Raw genomic sequence first — 20,039 nt, 5'->3', positions numbered from 1 at the left:
AATTCAGGTGTGGGTTTGACCCAGCCTGCCGTATAAAAAAAAATCACACAGTTATGGTTACCTGCTCTTCACAACAGAAGTCTGTTGAAGTGCAATATTGCCTGATCAAAAGAAATTTCAGAGGACCTCGGAAGAAGAGTTGTTGAAGCTCATAAGACTGGAAAGGGTTACAAAAGGATTTCTAAAGACTTGGGCCTCCATGACAATGATCCAAAACACAGGCGTAAATCAACAACAGAGTGCCTCAAACAGAAGAAATTCCATATTTTAGAATGGCCAAGTCAGAGTCCTGACCTCAATCCCATTGAAATGCTTTGACGTGATCTGAAGCAGGCCGTTCAAACAAGACATCCCAAAGATATATATGAACTGAAACAGTTTTGTATAGAGGAATGGGAAAAAATAACTCCAAACTGCTACGCAGGTCTGATCAACAGCTACAGAAAGCGTTTGGTTGAGGTTATTGCCAATAAAAGGTTCCACTAGTTACTAAATATAAGGGTTCACCTACATTTCCATCAATGACCTTGATTGTTTAAACCATTTGTTCAATTAAGATATGACAGTGTAAAATGCTGTGTGTGTTGTCTGTTAAATAAGATTGTCTTTATTATGACTTAGATGAAGATCAGATCACATTTTAGGAACTATTCATGCAGAAATCCATATAATTCCTAAGGGTTCACAAGCTTTTTCTCACAACTGTAGCCTAGGGAACAGCAACCTAGCTGAGAAAATAGGCTGTCCAAACACCACTCACTATTGTGAGGAATGAGCTAGGGAGCTGCTGCAAGGGTGTAAATAAAGTGGCAGAAGGGATGCAATAGAGGTGGGTGAGACCTGTATAAACAAGAGAGCGGAAGTGTGCAAAATCAGGATCTACAGTAACCTTCCTCATAAACTTGTTATAAACTCCATTTATTGCATCTGTGTGTGTCTGTTCTGCTTTTTGTTTGTGGGATGCCAAGATCGTAAATGTCTGAGACCAGCTTTAAGAGCCTCTCACATTCTGATTAATAAGCTACGACACAGAATACATGACAGAAAATGGACTATGGAAAATGAGTAAGCAACTGTTAAAACCATCCTATACTATCCCAGCTCAATAAATAGTTTCCAAAGAGCTACTGCTGGGGAAACTGATACCAAATATTTAACCAAGAGCACTGTTACACATTCCACTGCAGCTAAGCAGAAGCATGGAAGACAGCTGTACACAATTTTGTTTTTGTTTACTGTAGCTGTTTGAAGGGAGGCTTTCTGTGGATTTAGAACTGCAAATTCTCCTGTTCTCAGGACAGTTGTGTGTCAGCTTTCCTGTGCCAGTCAGTACCACCACCTGGGCTCTGATTCAGCACACCCTGGCAGCACGGGCCCTGGCACTGGGCTCCCCAGCCCAGTTCTCCTCTGCCGAGGCCAGGGATAGAGACCGCCATCAGGGCCTGTTAATCCTCAGTGGTAAATGCACATAATGCGCTCCATATGTTCCGCTTCCTAGCTGCTCTTAAGTGACAAATCTGCCCAATTAAAAACACATAAGACATCTTATTTTGCTGGCTGTCCTGGAATTGAGTTGTGTGTGTGTAAGAATATATTATTTATAATAAACATACACATGTGTTTATATAACCAAAATGTGGACACCATGGCAAATTGTAAAAAAGTGCCTGGGTTTGATATAGTTCTGCTCTACTTCTTAATTGATTGATGCTGCCCTGGAATGGTCTTAAAATAGGTGCCACTGTAAACACCAATATCCTGTATTTGCAGTCAGCTCAGAGGAGAGCTGAACTCTACTGCCCTTCTAGTGAAGTACTGTAATCTCAGGGGCGATGCATTCACTAATCCAAGTGATATACACACTGGACAGCCTACTGATGAAGGAAACAAGATTTCTCCAAATAATTCAAATAAAAAATTGGATATGCAGTAGTAGGAAAAGACTTGTTTTTAGGTATTCAGTTGGACATTATTAATCCACAGAGAGATGGGTTTTCTTTGCAGTTTCCATGGGGAGGGAACAAGAGCACACTGGCAATGAATGGACTGCAACTCCAGCGATGGAATCACAGGTGACCTGTCGTTCATGAGTCACACGATGCAGGGGCAGTGATGTAGGACATCCTAGTTTCTAAATGAGCAACATTCCAATAAAAAGAATCATCAGAAGGTTTTCACAACAGCCCTGACCTTTTTTTTTGTGAGCCTTATAGCTGTTGAGTATTTTAATATCTGTAACACGTCAAAATGCAATATCCAGATAACAGAACTTCAGGAAGGCTGGGACCAGCTCCTGAACACTCTGTTCGCTCCAGTGAAAACTTGTAGACTGGGGGGTGGGGCTCTCCTTTGAAAAATCACAGCTATGTAATGAAATAATTCACTGATAGATGCTATAATATATGCAATGCGCTAGAAATCCTATAATTATCATTATAAATCCTATAATCCCAGTCCAGTTGAATAATCTCACTTTCTTTGCAAACTTTTGTCATACAGAGATGCAGATTTTCAGATGGCTCAAGGCCATATCGTATAATAATTTGTTGATGATTATTCGGACCGGGGGTGTCACCAACAGAATATTTTGGGAGTGGTGGTGGTGGTGGTGGGTGATTTCTGGGAGATTATGGATCACTTGCGGGAGACGCTGATTTCTGGAAAACTCCCAGGACCACCGGGAGACTTGGGCTACATGAAATGTGCTAATGTAAGAACAAATATTCCAGCTACAGCAATCAGTAATAAACAGTGTCAGCATCTTGTCCCCCACAGTCTGTGGTGAAGCTGAAGTAAAAGTGGTTGTGAGGATTCAAATGCCCTCCTGCCCAGAACCAGCCTGACTGAACAGGGGCTGCAGGGATGTGCCCCCCCCCCCCCCCCCCCCGCCTGTCAGAGCCACCCCGGGCCGGCCGCAGCCCAGAGACAGCCGGCGCTGTGCGGCCGCACGCTGTTGCTACGCTGCAAACAAACAGCAGCTCCGCGGCTGTAAAATAACACACCAGCATGGCAGAGAACACCCAGGCCACCCAGCCGAACATGCATTCCTTCCCATAATTACAGCTCCCTTTTCTACTTACTTTCAGTGTTAAGAGGGTGATAAAGCCCTTAAACACACACAAGAAAGCTAGATGGTAGGCTGAAGCCAGGCAGAACAGAGTGCTGGCACAGGAAATTCCTCGTCTTTTCAACACTCGTGCTCATATTGATAACACATTTTTTACTTTTCCAACTTTATTTTAGACCTTTTTCATATTTGAGAAACAAAAAACAACAGGTCCGTATTTAGTGTTGGTGTCAGGATCTGCATGAAGATCCACCCTCTATAATTCCTGCAATCACTCTGGAATCTGTAAGGCCACTATCTGGATGTCTAGCACTTCAAAATTAAAGAGTCTGGTTGCTCACACAGCGAGTGCTGTAAAATCTAAAATAATCACATTTTCCCTCCTGATTTACTAACCAAAAGCGCTTTAGTCTGTAATGGTTGTTTAAAATCATAAGTAGACATTTATGTTCTGGCACTTCACGTTCCTTAAACTTGTTTGTAGGGCTGCGATGTCTGATGATGAAATACACGAGGTCTCTTTATAATTGCGGTGGCTTATCGCAGTAGCTATAAGCTATGAAATCGAAAGGAAAGGAAGATAAAGGTATGAAATCGAAGACTAAATATAAACTATATTAGTCTCCTTGACTTGGTGTAAAAAGGCTGCTTTATAGCGAATGATGGCTGAGTTAGCTGTGGGGGTCAATGGCTGTCTGTAAGAACACAAACTGTTTCCCCTCTACTCTAAATATTTAGATTTTCTTTCGCTGGTGGAACGTTGACGAGCCGGCGTTCGGCTGCTGGAAGCAGACCCAGCTGGGAGGTAGGGGGGAGCAGGAAGTCGGGGTGCTCTTCGGGAAGCAGGTCAGCACTCTGACACGATAAGCGGTCAGTGGAATTGCCCCAGCATTTGTTTTTGTTCCTGACAGCAGAGGGCTAAATCCCTCCTGCGCTCAGCCAAAACATCCTTCAGGAGACGTTAACTGGGTTGCTGGCTGTAGGAGTTGTACCTTTAAAAACACAGAAGTCAATAAATAAAAATAACACTTAAAATGATTGGTTTTTCAATGAGTGACTTCTCACAGCCCATAAACAGCTATACACGTTTCGGGATATTGTCTGTGTGAGTCCTGCTGGAGGTCTTTAGTTTTAATGGACCAGACTGTAAGTGTGCAAGTGCTTTCAATGTTAAACTTTTTTGTGTGGTTTTGTAGAAGAAGGTATTTTTACGTTTTCCCTGCAGCTCAAATAATCCCCATGAGGTGGACGTTGCTCCACACAACGGTACAGTAGCAGTCAAAATACCAAACAAACAATAACCCCCCCCCCCCCCCTCCTGGCGAGGCCTGAAACTGCAGGTGATTACAGCGAAGTGCTCCATGCCCAGCAGCCTGGAATCACTGAACATTCACAAAGCCGGCAGGACGCAGGGACACTCCCAAAGCCACATGCCCTCCCACAGTTCCCTGCCACCATACAACGAGTTGCAGAAGGCAAAGAGAAAAATCTGCAGGAAAACTAAGCATAAAATGGAGCTGACTCCAACACAGTAGCACTTGGTGTAGCTTTGGCGCGTGCTGCATGCAGGTTCTGTCCTAGATACAGGCAGAAGACTGACAACACTTTAACAAGACAGTGCTTTGTGCTATAACACTGCAGCTACTGGTTTTCACTACGTCCTCAGTACTAAAACATTTATTGCTCAAAAGATGTGGCAGAAAAAAATATCTGTACATAAACTAAAACCCCTCAAACTAATTAGCTGGAAACAAGCTACTGATATCTTTATTCATCTCCTTTGACTTACAACACTTTCTTTTTCATTCTTATTTGTCAAAGCCCTGGCAGACATGTTTATTAGTGAAAATCTCAGCCATGCTAGTGCCCCGTGGATCAAAGCTTTCTAGTTCTGGAACCTTGGTAGAATTTATAAATAAAAATGAAATAAAAAGGATATGATGTGTATCACGGTCAATGGTTCGTAAATAAATCCTGTGTGCTTTCAGATCACTGTCAAACCACATTAACCAGGCACTGTGAGGGCAGCCAAGCTTTAAGGAAGCTGCTGCTGTTAAATATAAAAATAGCAGGGCCTACTAGCTTGATTTAAGCTATGGCAAGATACTGTACAGAGCAAATCCCACTTGTTTTTAATTAATAGTGAAGCTTTTAATTTCTGCAACTTATGATGCATGGGAGTCTTTAAAAGGGGTTTTAAAAGATGTGGTCCTGTCTGAACTCTGTTAATGATGTCTGCAATTCTTTGTGCTACTATTTATATGGACAAGAGCTGGTGTCGGTGAAGAATCCATCAAGATCTGCACCATGGGTTTGTGATCAAAAGCAATTATGGCCGAGAATCATTCATACCGCCAAGTAAGTTGTTTAGATCCCATTTATAAACCTTTCTGGAAAGAGTCTGTGAACTGAATTCAGGCTGGCAGTTTGCAAATATGGTTAAGCTAAATTTTGCGTTGGCTGTTGGGCCATTTGATGTAGAACAGCAAATGTGGTAGGCTCTGTAGATGGCAGAAGGAAAAGGGAAAGAGCTGTCTTGTCTTGGAGGCTGTCAGTTTCCCTCATTGCTACTGCAGACATTCTGCAACACAGCTACTGTTGACCTCTGGGGTTAAATAGCTCTGCCTGTTGAAGGTGATGGATGGACCCTATCTGAGTGGTTGTGGGGCCTCACTCCTTGCAGAGTGCCTCGTTGGCTCCAGTTGTCTTGCAGTGCTGAACTCCGGCAACCCACCACGTAGATAAGTGTCACAAAGCTTAAAAAACAGCTCAAAAGGTGCATGCAATACCCATGTGCCGTATCTAGAGCCTTGCTGTGAGGAGTACATACAGTGCATGTCTTCTCTGTACAGAGCAAGTGCACAGCCATTTTCACATAGAGAGGAAAAGGAGAAGGAGTGGGAACTGGGGGCAGGGTTCAAGTCTGAGATGCGGGGGGCAGGGTTGTGGGCACATAGCCAGTTTCTCTTGGAAAGTCTGGTATTAAGTATCTAATGCTTGTCTAAAGCTTACTGGGTGCACACCGCACAGTACAGCTTGCTGTGTGTGACCGCTACACTAGGCACCAGTAGGAAAATACAATAACTATAGTGGGCAGCTCAGCTTTTTGACCTTTTCCAGCCTCTGCTCTGCTAAATGGAGTGCGTGCTTGAGGGACAGTACAAGAATGTGCTTAGTGCGGCTGCCAGAGTGCAAAACAGACTTGAACTGTCAAAGCCCTTGGAGACAATGAACAGACCAAGATGGGGTTTCTATCACAGCAGTATTTCGGCACCTGGTCCCTGGCTCCTGACTCACATAGTAATCTACTGTACCTCTCATCACGCCACCACCTAGGTTAGGCGTCTTATCTTGAAGCTGCTGTGAATAAATAAAACCAGTGAACTGCAGCACTGCTGAGCTATGGTTTTTCCTGTGTAACTGCACGCAAAAGTCCACCTTTCCTGTGTTTTTTTTAGTGAGCCTTTCTTTTTTCAACATTTCAATGTCATAAAGAAATATAATGATGTACAAACCTCATGCTCCTCTGACAGGTTGTTTTTACAGTGCTATTTGTTGTACTATTTGTTGATTTTGCTTTCTCGATATATATTTTTGCTTTTTATATGATTTAATTCACCATAAAGTTTCCAGACGAATTTCCCCTTCTGCAAGAAACAGGAGGTACATCATCTTTAAGGCAAACTCAAAACTGATCGTGCCTACGTAGTAAACTATCAAAAAGTCAAAAACTATCAAAAAGTTTAAACATCAAAATGTAATTCAAACTGAAAACATATGGGATGCTTTAGTTATTTTTTATTTCAATCCTTTTTAGTCCACAAATGGAATAAAATGCTTTTTTAGTTAACATAATCTGAGTTTCTGAAGCTTGTTGTACTTTGTGAAGCAGTTGCCTGAGTGTATATTTGGGTGCTTTGAAAAGGTTTCACAGTGTGTCAGCCCTCTCCCTTGGTCTTCAGGTCTTTACAACCTGTACAGCCCTATATGTCCTTAAGAGTTCTCGGTTGATGGACAACGAGGCTTCAGTGTGGTGCTCATCTCCCATCAATTGTGATATTAAGGATTTTCTGAATAGTTTGTTCTGACCCAGGACAAGCTTGATTCATTTCACAGAATTGCAATGCTTGTTTCTGCACCTTCCAATAGCCATAAAACAAACAAGAAACCATTTTTCAAGAGGACTTCATGTCTGGCAGCGGTCCACCAAATCAATCAAGTTCTGTCCCACACTTCAACTACACCTCTTGTAACTGAGAACTGTATCTTTTCAGTGATGTTGCCACAGTAGTATAACAGTAACACAGCTTTAAAAGCACGTGAACATTAGTGCCACCCCCTTTTTCATCTTTCCTGATTTTTTTCAGTTTGATTTCATTGGTCTGTGCAGTTCTAGTTATGTGGGTCTTTTTGATCTTGCTGTTGAGCTCTAGATAATACCTGATGTCACACCTGTCAGTGAGCACTTGGTAGCGCTGTCCACCTATTGTGTGAATTGGCTGTAGTTAAGTAGAGAACTGAAGAGACAGGCAAATCAGTTCTCGGAGTTATAAGAGCCCCTAGGTAAAAGTGTTTCACTATCCGCCAGTTCACAAATGTCACGTATATAGACTTGAACACAAACTGTCCTTTCGAGCCAGTGCTTCATTGATGTGAATATCCATTCCCAAATTCAAATGGGGACATAGTTGTAGCCTCCATTAAATTTGAGTACATATTTGAAAGTGGCCTGTTGATAAGTTATATTCTTCCATTCAGCAGCACATCTAGAAGTGTCTCCATCTCTTTCAGCAGAATGTGGTGCCAAGTTTTCCAAATCGATGTTTGCAATGGTGATTTCGGTTTCTCCTTCATGTCAGTTTTGTTTTCTGTCCATGATCTCTCTGCACAAATGAAATGAAATCCAGCTGATTCACTGAACTTGCATGGCCTTGAAATTCTCTTTTCTATAATGGTCTGTCACTCAGAGACCACCGTGACCAGTCTCCACTGGTTAACTTCAGGGTGGTAAACGTCTACCTCACGGTCATGAAGTTGACTTAAGTTGCAGTTCACTTCATAAAGTGATAAATCGCATTCTTCATATCTCTGTTTGCACTTGTGCTGTGTATTAGTGGTATCTGCTGCTGCTGTCTTGTTCCGCAAGCTGTCCTCACCTTGCCTTGTGTGATCTGGGGGCGGACATTTGTTCTTATTTATTTTGGCTGTTCTCACCTGTTTTCATAATATGAATCACACAGGATCAGCTTGTCTCAACTTTTGTTATGTGAGAGGCAGCTCAGAACCTGCTAAAAAGGCTGCTTGGCACATTTCTGATGGTATCCAACACTGGACTGCATTAGTGTAATGTTAGACCTGGTTTGCACAGGGCCTCAATGTTATTAATCCCCCAAAAACAACTGGAATATCTTGAACCACCACAACTCTAAGTGCAGATGGATCCAACATGTATGAAAAGGAAGAACATTAATAGCAGAAAAATGTTTACAGCAATATCTTGCATTTTAACAGGGCCAAACAGATCACTCACACTCAGCTTTGCAACCTATGTTCTTCTCCACGAGGAGGAAACTGAGACTAAAACAGAAGGCCTGGTATTTATCAGGAAATGAAAGATGACAAGATTAAGTTTTAGTATTGCAGCACTTATTTTAATGTAAAAATTGCTTGTTACTAATATCAAACAGCATGTATGCCATCTTGCAGCCAAAAACTAAAATACCCTCTTCTCTGTTCAGACCACAGACTGCCCTTGAGATATAATATAAACTGTGTGACATCATCTGCTCTCTGCATGACAGTGGAAATGAGTGTATCCATACAGCATTCTGTGGTGCCTCAATAGGAATGTGGTGAAAGGAGAGGCGGAGCGCACAGACCCAGCACTGCTTTCCTTAGGCTGGATGTGCACTACGTCCATGAAAAAAATGGCACATCAAGCCCACTGTCAACTCCACTTCGGGCTACAGATCCTCGGGAAGGAGAGAGGGAGTGAGGCAAGCAGGCTGGAACTCTGTGCCAGCAGCTCTTGGATTCTCTTGGAACGATCGCACATTGCATCAGCCAGTTTACCCACAATCCAAGCAAATGTGCACCACATGTGCTCCCCCACATTTAAACACTCAGACACACACATTGGCTCTCGGGCACAGTCAGACACAGATCCAGGTATGCCATTGAGGGCAATGCAAAAACACTAGTTTCCCACTAATGCCTGACTGTGAATAAACTGACAATTATGCAACAGAAACAACGCTCATTACAAACTGATCTAAATCTCAGCAGCTCAGTTGTATTTTGAGAGCTCCATCATGTGAGCATATAAAGTGATGCATCAGAAAAGCAGCACTGGCCTGTCTTTTTTTCCTTCATCTTGACAAGTCATAATTTTTGATTGTATATTACTGTAGGTGCAATAATACATCTACAGGAAGCAATTGGACCAAAGAAATATACTTTTAAATGTGATTACCACAATAATTCCTTATGAAAACAGGAAAAAACATGTGACTAGTCAGGACTACTTCTCTTGTAAATGCAACTGTAGTTTTCCATCTCTCCATCCATTTTCTAACTGCTTCATCCAATTCGGGGGCGCAGGATTGAGAACCACTGGTTTTACAGCACTTCCATGAGAAAGGAGGGAGACCTGCTGCCTTAGGGAAGTACAGAATATACAGCTGCAGTTCCAGGACAGTGAGTTAAATAAATCAAGTAAAACCTTTAATGGAGAGGGATTGCCTACAGTATGTAATCCAGGTGGCTGTTTAAATCCCGCAGAGAGGGTGCTGTTCAGTTCTCTGGCTGTTGAAATTCAAAGAGAGGTGTGTGGGTCTTGAATGGCTTTCCAGTATCAGATCTCAGGGAGGCAGCAGCTCACAGCTCAGAACTAATCTCTCCCGAGCTCAAGTCGCATGTTTATCTACAGACCTGGAGAATTAGGAAGAAAAGTACACTGAACAAATTCCATCCAGGATAAATAATTAGCTGATAGGGTAATAAAACAGGGTTTCAGATCTTCAAGCAAATGCTACAGAGGTCCAGTTTAGCAACATTCTCTTCCCTATGAATCCAGCGTGCAATCTATAAATCACAAGTTTCAGGGCACTTGCACCTATTGACAGTGTTCTGTTGACATTAGGTGCTAGAAACATTTTACAGGACTTGAATTATGGAAGACTTGAAATGTTCTCAATGCAACACTGCACTGTTTTCTACTACAGACAGTGTGTAGTGCAGGTAGATGGTAGATGGAATACATGCCTAAATGGGCTTACACTACATTCTACAAATGCAGTGAGAAATGGATTCCTGCCTGACTCCTGAAACAGGGTTCTGGAATGATGCAGTGTTTACCTTCTAGCCATCTGTGTGTGTGCCTGAGCAACCTCCTATCCCCATTACAGTGGCTGTGCTTTCAGAGTTTCCTGCTCATAGCAACAGTGTGCAATCTGAAAATTCAACAAAGAATCAGTACATTGACTGTCTGACTGGTCACAGCATCATGTTCATGCTCATTGGAGGCTTACTCCAAAATTATTACTCTTTTTTAACTCCTGGGATTGAACCAGACGGTGCCATTTTAAAAATGGTTTATTTTACCCTCAAAACATCTCTTTATTGTCACTTTGCAATGCCAATATAAAAACCTTCTCATATGAAAAGGTTACTCCATCACCCCTCTCAACAGAAACCACTACGTACACAGATATCTCAAGGGCATCATCTTCACAATGAAAGTGAACTAAAACAATGGAAAATATTATATGTGTTCCTCATACCTTCTATATAATAGTTTGTGCACTGTGTCAATTTTAGTGGTTGGTATATCTCGGCTTACTAAGCTGTGTATTATGCTGATGAGACTGTACATAGTTGATGGAGGATATTGCTGAACTGAGGCACGTTGAATAGAAATTGACAAGTTGAAGCTGGACGGACAAGAAATCGGAATAACAGATAATCCTAATTTTAGAAGTCATTAAAAGCAGAGACCCTCAGGGATCAATGGATGGAGAAAAACAAGAAATGAGCCATTTGTGGTTCACCAAAGACATTGGGGAAAATGTGGACGAGACAGAGGCACTTTCCAAATATCCCTGCTTGGGTGACAGAGGCACATCCCTAGCGGACACACTCAGCTCTTGCTGGTCGCCCACGCGTTCCGACTGCGCCAGCCAACCGCTGGATATTTTCATGCCTTTCGAAACTGAACTGCTCGCCACCAGCGGTCCGTGGTGTGTCTGAATTGAAATGAGTTGCACATGGGTGACGGGGGAGTGGTTGCAACTCGAGACCAGAGGACTGTGTGCAGCTGGTGTCAGCTGCATTTAATTCAGCTCACTCACAATGCCATACTCATTAAATACCAAGCTTCCCTCCAGAATAATGTGCATCAACACACTCTGCTTAAACCCACATTTTACACAGCACATATTTTTGGTATATTATTGAAGGGAAATGGAATTTGAATTCCCTATAATTACATTGTCACTTGGGATAAAGATGGCTGGAGAAAGGCATGTGCTTGCTGTTATCCCACCAGCAAGGATGCATCAAGGCAATCAAACTTAATTGCATCTCTCGTACTGTTGCTGGCTGCAATAAAGCCCCTTTTTTCATTGGGGAAGGCCTTGAAAATTAGGTGCCAGGTCTTCTGATGTAGTAGACTTCAGCGGCATCATTCCTGTTCCTTTAAAGAGCGAACGGAAAATTCGCTAAGTTTTATTGGCTGTCTCTGCCCTGAATGCACAAAAGCAAACTCCCAGAGACGCCACTGATGGTAAGGTGAAGGTGATGTGAGTATGTATGAAAAAGAAATCCTGCCTTTCTTTATGCCATCACTGGATTTATTTTCCTTCAAACGGTAATTGTGCATTTCTTAAATGATATGCGCATAAAGAGTGATTTCTAACTAGCTGTGTTATGGCTAGAGCTGGTGCCTAGAGGAACACACAGGGCTCCATTTGAGATTCATGAGGGGGGCAGCTCAATGTCCTGAAGCAAACATTTACAAACACATCACAAGCTCTAACTACAGCAAGTACTGGAACCTCTCTGCTAGAGACAGGAACCTCTAGTAGAAACTCTAAAGGGCAATCAAACGTTAATTTTCCTTGACCACCGAAACCAGAAATATCAATATTTTCAATGAGTCAGGGACATACATGTTATATAGTTATGTATAACGACATACACCTCTTTAAGTGACAGCAGCTATATCACCCTGCAACTCACAGCTGGCAGCCCACTGAAGCTCAGCAGTGTGAGCCTGGTCAGTACCTGGATGGGAGACCTCCTGGGACAAACTAAGGTTGCTGCTGGAAGAGGTGTTAGAGGGGCCAGCAGGGGGCGCTCACCCTGCAATCTATGTGGGTCCTTATGCCCCAGTATAGTGACAGGGACACTATACCGTAAAACTGTGCCATTCTTCGGATGAGATGTAAAACCGAGGAACTGACTCTCCGTGGTCATTGAAACTCCCAGGGCATCCCTCGAAAAGAGTAGGGGTGTAACCCCAGCGTCCGGGCCAAATTAAACCCCAGCCTTTACCAACCATGGCCTCCTAATAATCCCTGGCTATAAAGTGGCTTCATCACTTTGCTGTCCTCCCCACTGATAGCTGATGTGTGGTGAGCGTTCTGGCGCACTATGGCTACGGAGTGTCCAGAAAAGTGCTATAGAAGTGTAAGCAATTATTATTATTATTATTTATTATTATTATTCATTATTATTATTATTTAAGCAAACACGTTTCCATTTTTATACAAGAATGTTTTGTATCAAGAGAAGCAGCAGTGAAAAAATGGTCTGGGCACATACTGCCCAAGAGAAGCTGAGGGAACGTGATTCTGAGTCACCCCAATGAATTTCTTCACAATCAACAGATGGAAAATAAAACTTCCAGTTAAGAGGAAGCACTTTGAGAACTGGGGATATTATTTTCTGAAAAAATGTTGGGAGTCTGGAGCTTGTTCCTTTGACATGCTTTTGAAGGTGGTCCTTCAAGAAACAGCTGAAGTCCTCAGTTCAGTTACTGTAGCTACTAGCAACCAAGCAAGTTACAAGTGCAAAAAAAAGTCCCCTCATTTATGTTCCAAGAGTTTACAGTTCTAAAGTACAAGATCCCAATCTCTAAATTGGAGATCTGTTGAATCGGCAGAAAATGATTCACGTTTTTTGCTTGACTGTTATTTATTCTTCATGAGATTACAGTTCGTTTTTTCGCCTGTGCTAATGAAATTATCTCCCCTGGTGGCACCTAATGATGGCGCGCAATGTCACTAGATAAAGACCCCAGTGTCTTGTCCTGTGTGATCACATGTGTCAAGACATATGGGCAGGTGCAGTATTTGGCTACCCTTAACAGTCCCTACCGGTTAAGCTTTGGCAATAAACAAACCCTGCCACTTTAAATTGAGCAGCCTGACACAAGAATAATACAATTAATCTAAAAATGCTGAGCACTTTCAGCAACCTACAATCGAAAGCTTGGCCATGTGCATTCTACAGGACTTGACGCAGATCAAACAGTGATATTACTGGTAGATAAGTACTGTAAGGCAAGTGGATTATATTCCATTATATTCCATATTATATTCTATTCCATTATATTCGGGTGGTATTTTGATTGTGCCAGGGCTCTGTTGGCTAGACACCTGGGGATTTGCACATAGACTTCATCATTGAGAGGAATGAAGCGTGATAATCTGTACAAGTTATGGTCCACATCCCACAGGTCTCATGTGTTATCTGCCATTGTGTTGCACCAAATAGACTCGTTCTCTCTGCCGTGACCTGTGGTTTCTAAGGTTATAAATCCTTGGCTTCAGAGCATACTTAAGTCAAAGAAAACGGCACAGCATTCTATCATAAGAAATTCGTCTCAGCTGTGGTTTTGTAAATTAGACATGTAGATAAACGGACAGACAGAAATATAGATGGATAGGTAGATGCACAGAACTATTTTAAATATGTATCTATGGAAAAAGCTTCTCATGGCACCAATAAAATGCACGTCTGCACAGCATCCGCACTTGACTTGCTCATTTGGAAAGAATTATTTTCAATCAGCCTTCACTCTGCGATAAACCCGTTCAGATGTTCCTTCTCAATGACTAGCAGAGCCAGATCTGAGACTTAAACCAGTGAGCCGGGGATGAAGAGAGTGAATGGTGTTGTATTCTCCAGCACACGGGAACAGGAGAGGCGGCTGTCTAGGTCATTTAGCTCACCTGAATTCCGAGTGGTTCCCTGAAATAATGAAATAATAATGTTGTTGTTGTTATTATTAATTGCTTATGCTTCGGGACACTCCACCACAGCCGTCACTAAGGGGGGCATTAGGGGGCAGTGCCCCCCCCCCAAAAAAAACTTTTTTTTTTCTAATAAAGTGGAAAAAATGTGTTTTTTTTTAGAAATATTGAAAAAACTTTCTGTAACTAATATAATAGTCCATCAAATTTTCCTTTTTCTGTCATGACAATTGAAAAAACGTAGCTAGGCCCCATGTCACCTCTGAGGTTTCAGTACGGGATTTGTAATGCAACACAGAATGCGGTTTTGTAGCCAGAAATTGTTTAATCTCATTACGTTAATCGGAAAGCTAAATATAAGAAAATGGTTCAAGGGGTGGCTAGTAGTGGGGAAAGCAGACAGGGTGCTCAACATCGACAACGGCAGAAGTGCACATGCTAATTCCAGCTATGCTAATTTTGCTGTTAAAGACGGTGCCGTCTTAACCAATAAAGACTCCTGTCTGGTCATTTGTGGAGCACAGCCTCAGCCCCCTGATGACCTAGGGATTGAAAAACCTAACCAGGTCGCTCTACATCGATACCCTGTCCGTCTGTTTCAGGGTAAGAATTGCTCTTTTGTACCTTCACGCCGGTGCCATAGTCGAGAATGGCTGGAGAATAGCGTCAAAGCTGATGCAGGGTTTTGCTATCCCTGTAGGAAGTTCAACAGTGCCCCTGCAACTGACTCAACTTTTACAGTTACATGACTGGATACATGTCGCAGAGTGAGGCAAAGGGTTTCACAACCACTCCACTTCAAAGGATCATTTAACCCGCATGGCCGTATGGAAGGAGAATGAAATGCGCATGAAAAATGACAAGGAAATTTCCACTCTCCTTAACGCAGACCAGCTCAGAAAAAATCGTTACTATGTGTCCGCTGAGTCACGTGTCTCAAACTGGCGCTCAACCCCGCCCCCCCCAGTTAAAATGCCCACCCTTTCGAATTGTTCTGGCGACGGCCCTGCCCTCCACTCAAGGTGTTTTAGAGGTAATGGGGACCCCAACACACCACTAATGTGTAGCCCCACCTGGAGGATGCGACGGCAGCCATAGTGCGCCAGAACACTCACCGCACATCAGCTATCAGTGGGGAGGAGAACAGAGTAATGAAGCCAGTTCACAGATGGGGATTATTCGGAGGCCATGATCAGTAAAGGCCAGTGGGAAATTTGGCCAGGACACAAGCGTAAAATTCCTATTCTTTTCGAGAAAAAAATATTTTTAATGGCCACAGTGAGTCAGGACCTCAGTTTTACATCTTCTTCGAAGGATGGAGCCCTTTTCGGTTAATACCAGCTAGAGATATCAATGTTATGACAAGGCACACACCCTAAACCCATTTCGTAAAGAAGGATAACTTCTCAGTCCTGAATTTCATTTGGGTTATAATCTCTGTTTTTAAAGTTCTACTGGAATATACTTGTTTCTGTGTCGTCACATGAGACCTGGAATAATATTATTTTATAGTGAAGCAACACAGATTGGAAACATTACACACATTCAATTAATTCAATTAGTTCAATTAATGTTTGTATTATCCATTAATCCAGTTTTCGTGCCATGACATTAACAAGAATAACTACAAGTTTCAGACGCATTTGCTAAAACCATCGATACATTAAAATTTAAAGATGGCAATAAAAGATTAATAAAACTTTCGGCCTTGGAATGTTCCGCAATATGATCAGCTAACGCCCTGCTGGAAAAATGAGAATATTATAAAAAGACCAAGTACAAGAAACAGGGTACAGCGAGGAATGGGTGGTCTGTTATAGGCTCAATGGCAAACTTCATGCAAAAACCAAGTCCAAATCTGTAGTCAGGTTACACAAAAAACCCAAAAGGATAGTTCCAACATGTGCTCTGAAGGTCTGAAACTTTAGAATACAGCACTCAGTCCACTTGTGAAAACAAACTTACAAAATTACCTCCGGTCACAGCCGAATCTGCAGAGATCGCGAACATACACAATGCGCAGCTGGATGGAGTTCAAGAAGCCTTGTACAAATAATGTTGAGCGGCTGTAGCAGTGAAAAATGTACACGGGAAGGAATACTGCGATCACCATTAATCAAATGTCACTGTGCACACCCAGCCGAGATTTCCCTGCAGTGGCGTAATGGAGTTATCAAAACAGAGAGAGCAGATAGCACAGAGAGGAGCAGAGTCAATGCTACAGGCAACACCACCCCCCCAGTATGTCAACAGGCTAGGGACAATCATGGACTCTTCATATTGTACTTCAAAACAACTGATGTGTAGGAAGAACACAGCTTTACATCAGCAGAAAGCAATACTGTAAAACATCTTCCATCTCACGAATATTGCCAGACTACGTCCTGCGTTGGCTGTGACTGTAGCTGTAAAGCATTTGTCCTTTCCAGAATTGATTTCTGCAAAGCCCTATGTGCTGGGGTATCTAATTTCACACTGGACAAACTTCAGTATGTCCAAAATTCGGAAGCCGGAATCCTACCTAGATCACATGAGAGTGATCTCATTACTCCTGTCCTGGTGTCCTCGCACTGTCTTTTCTATCAAGTTTCATGTCGCTTTAAAATCCTAATGCTCACCTATAAGGCTCTGCGTTGCTTGGCACCTCAGTACCTGTCTTCCTATCCCTAACTTGAAGCCCTCATTTATCTGATTCTGGGCTGCTGTTCACCCCCCAGGCTAGTTTACACTCTGGGGGTGACAGGGCCTTCTCCTGTTATGCCCAAAAGGTCCGGAATTCTATCCCCAAGGATATCTGAGAGTCACCTTCCCTGAGCACTTTCAAATCCAGACTCAAAACCTTCTTCAGAAGGGCTTTTACTTAATTGGTTCTGTGTCTGCCCCTTGCATATTCTTTTGCATTCTAAACCCTTGATTTCAATTGGGCTAATTTTGTAACCGCCTTGTTAACTTTTTTCTGATTGTAAAGTCCTTTGAGAAGGTATTTCTAAAGGCACTATATATGTAACAATAAGAAAAGCAACTCTGGGGCTTAGGAGCATATAAAGGCATTTGCAAAGGCAAATATCTGAAGGTTTTTGAGTGCTGGAATTTCAGGGATTCTGTTACTGTATTGAAGATGGGGATTTCTGTTTTACAGCCTGTATAAGTGTGGCCATTTCCTTCCCTTCAGATGTTTATAAAAATGTAAGCATTTTGCCATCTGTTTCCACTCAAGGACTGTAGAATCTCTGTTGGGTTGTAGCTTTTTACGACAAATGACATCGATATTGATTTTTTTTCATTAATTTGGCATTGCAGCCATTTTATTCTTGCGGTTAGCTTTTATAATTCCGATCTGTTTCCGTGTACGTGGTGAAGTTTAGATGTTGGTAGATGCGTGTGTTATTTGTTGTGTTTTGAATGCACATTACAGAATACCTCCTGGTTGCTCCAATGTGCTTCCTTGCCATGGGCACAGACTCATTCAGTATCACTCATTCTGCGCCAGCTCAAACAAACAGTCAGGGATGTAGAGAGCACTAAGGCTCAACAGCTGCAGCACTACCTGTTGCCCTGCTGAGCCAGAGTGCTTATAGGTCACCGGTTTTACCACTCCTGCCTCAGTTATGCTCAGTGGAATACTGAATAGTCAATCAGCTCCATTACAGTTTCCCAGTGCCTCAGGAGCCACTGTCTGAGTCTCAGGACCTCCGCTGGGGCTGCTTCCACAGCCTCCACCATGCCTGTAGCCTCTGCCTCAGCATCATCAGCCGCTCTGCACTGACATTACACCACAAATAACAAACTACTCCACCTCTACCACCCCCATTGTCAAACTACTCCACCTGTACTATACCCACTGTCAAACTACTCAACCTCTACTACCCCCATTGCCATTACTACTCCACCTGTACTATACCCACTGTCAATGTACTTCACCTCTACTACCCCCATTGTCAAACTACTCCACCTCTACTACTGCCATTGTCAAACTACTCCACCTCTACTACCCCATTGTCAAACTACTCCACCTCTACTATACCCACTGTCAAACTACTCCACCTCTATTACCCCCATTGTCAAACTACTCCACCTCTACTATACCCACTGTCAAATCACTCCACCTCTACTACCCCCATTGTCAAACTACTCCACCTGTACTATACCCACTGTCAAATCACTCCACCTCTACTACCCCCATTGTCAAACTACTCCACCTCTACTATACCCACTGTCAAATCACTCCACCTCTACTACCCCCATTGTCAAACTACTCCACCTGTACTATACCCACTGTCAAACTACTCCACCTCTACTACCTCCATTGTCAAATTACTCCACCTCTACTACCCCTACTGTCAAACTACTCCACCTCTGCTACACTGACTGGCAAACTACTCCATCACTACAACATGCACTTATCAACGTACTCTACCTCTGTTATATCCACTGCACTTTTGCATGGTATGGGAGGGCATTTCATTGATAGATGGACAACAGAACCTTATGCAGCCATGCAATTCTGGAACGCATTGTCATTGCTCTCTTCTAACAGAAATTCTTAAAATGTGGATAGTTTTAGAACTTATTTAAAGATCAGTCTTCTTATGATGACTCTAAATATATAACTTTTGCCTGGTCATTTTTCCATGTTTTTTTAATGGGTATTTTCTGTATTGTGAGTACTACTAATCCCTTTCAGTAAGGCAACCAGCCTGGCTATGAACGTGATAAAAGTCTTCCTTAATTTTGATTTTCTAGGTCTTGTTCACTCATCAAGTAAAATACAATATATATAGCAAATGTATTATATATTAAACTATTATAAATGTAATTTTTTTATTAAAAGGTACCATGGTAAAAATGTATTGAGACAAACATAAAATATTGTAACAAAAGATCCTGTTAGTAATATCTGTGCAGTACATTGAAACATAGCAATAATCCAGCAGTACACCTGATTGTTACCTGCTTGTAGCGGTATATAACACTGCCAACCTGAGTGGCTAAGTTGGTAGGTGTGCACCCTCTGCTGTACTGCACCCACCTGCTCCAAAGGCAAAGAAGAAGGTCTGTCCCGGGCTGCTCTCCATCAGCTCGGTGACCCTCCGGCCCATGCGCTCGTTGCGCTTGTAGATCAGCTCCTGGCGGAAGTAGCTGTCGATCTGCTGGGCAGTGATCCGCTCGTGATCCGGCAGGGTGCTGTTGACGAAGTGAGGCAACTGGGGAGGCAAAGCAGCTGCTATTACCGACAGCGGGGACCTGGCGAGTTCACGCACCGATTTTAACCAGGTCTTGGGAAGATTTAAAGATACGGATCTCCATTGTTGTTAATGCGAGATTTAAGAAACGAAGTGTTTTGAATGTAGGGTCCAAAGTCAATAGGAAAGTTATAGATATTTCTGTCTGAAGGAACATTTTGGAAACTTAGATGCAGTTTATTTGGAATTCAAAAGTGAAGCAAATATGACACTGGAACAAAGAGCTCTGCAAGTTCTGTAAACATGGATTATATCTGTTGCATTGGAGGCAGAAAGTTTAAGCAAAGTGTAGAGCCTCTTAAAAGTGTAAAGTTCAGACTAGAGCCACTCTGTCTAGACAAGAGTCTCTGTAGTGTTTGATGCAGACTAGAGAGCATGTGAATCCCTTCCCAGATGGGACACGGGCCCATCACCCCTCTAGAACACGCTCAGGGTCTCCACTTGTACAGCTGGGTGGACTGGAGCACCTCTTAC

General features: G+C 42.6%; 1 protein-coding gene across 1 annotated transcript in view; it reads right to left on the bottom strand.

The window, feature by feature from the left end:
* trabd2b (TraB domain containing 2B) overlaps positions 1-20,039 on the bottom strand; it is a 93,199-nt gene that overhangs the window by 10,596 nt on the left and 62,564 nt on the right. Inside the window, exon 4 of the mRNA XM_088927909.1 lies at positions 19,352-19,526. Coding sequence (XP_088784035.1) covers positions 19,352-19,526 — 175 coding nt within the window. The remainder of the gene's footprint in view (positions 1-19,351; positions 19,527-20,039) is intronic.

This window comes from Atractosteus spatula, chromosome 11, assembly GCF_055471065.1.
Source record: "Atractosteus spatula isolate fAtrSpa1 chromosome 11, fAtrSpa1.hap1, whole genome shotgun sequence".
In the NCBI taxonomy this organism is placed as follows: domain Eukaryota; kingdom Metazoa; phylum Chordata; class Actinopteri; order Semionotiformes; family Lepisosteidae; genus Atractosteus; species Atractosteus spatula.
Note: the sequence above shows the minus strand (reverse complement) of the source record. Positions and strands in the feature narration are given on the sequence as shown.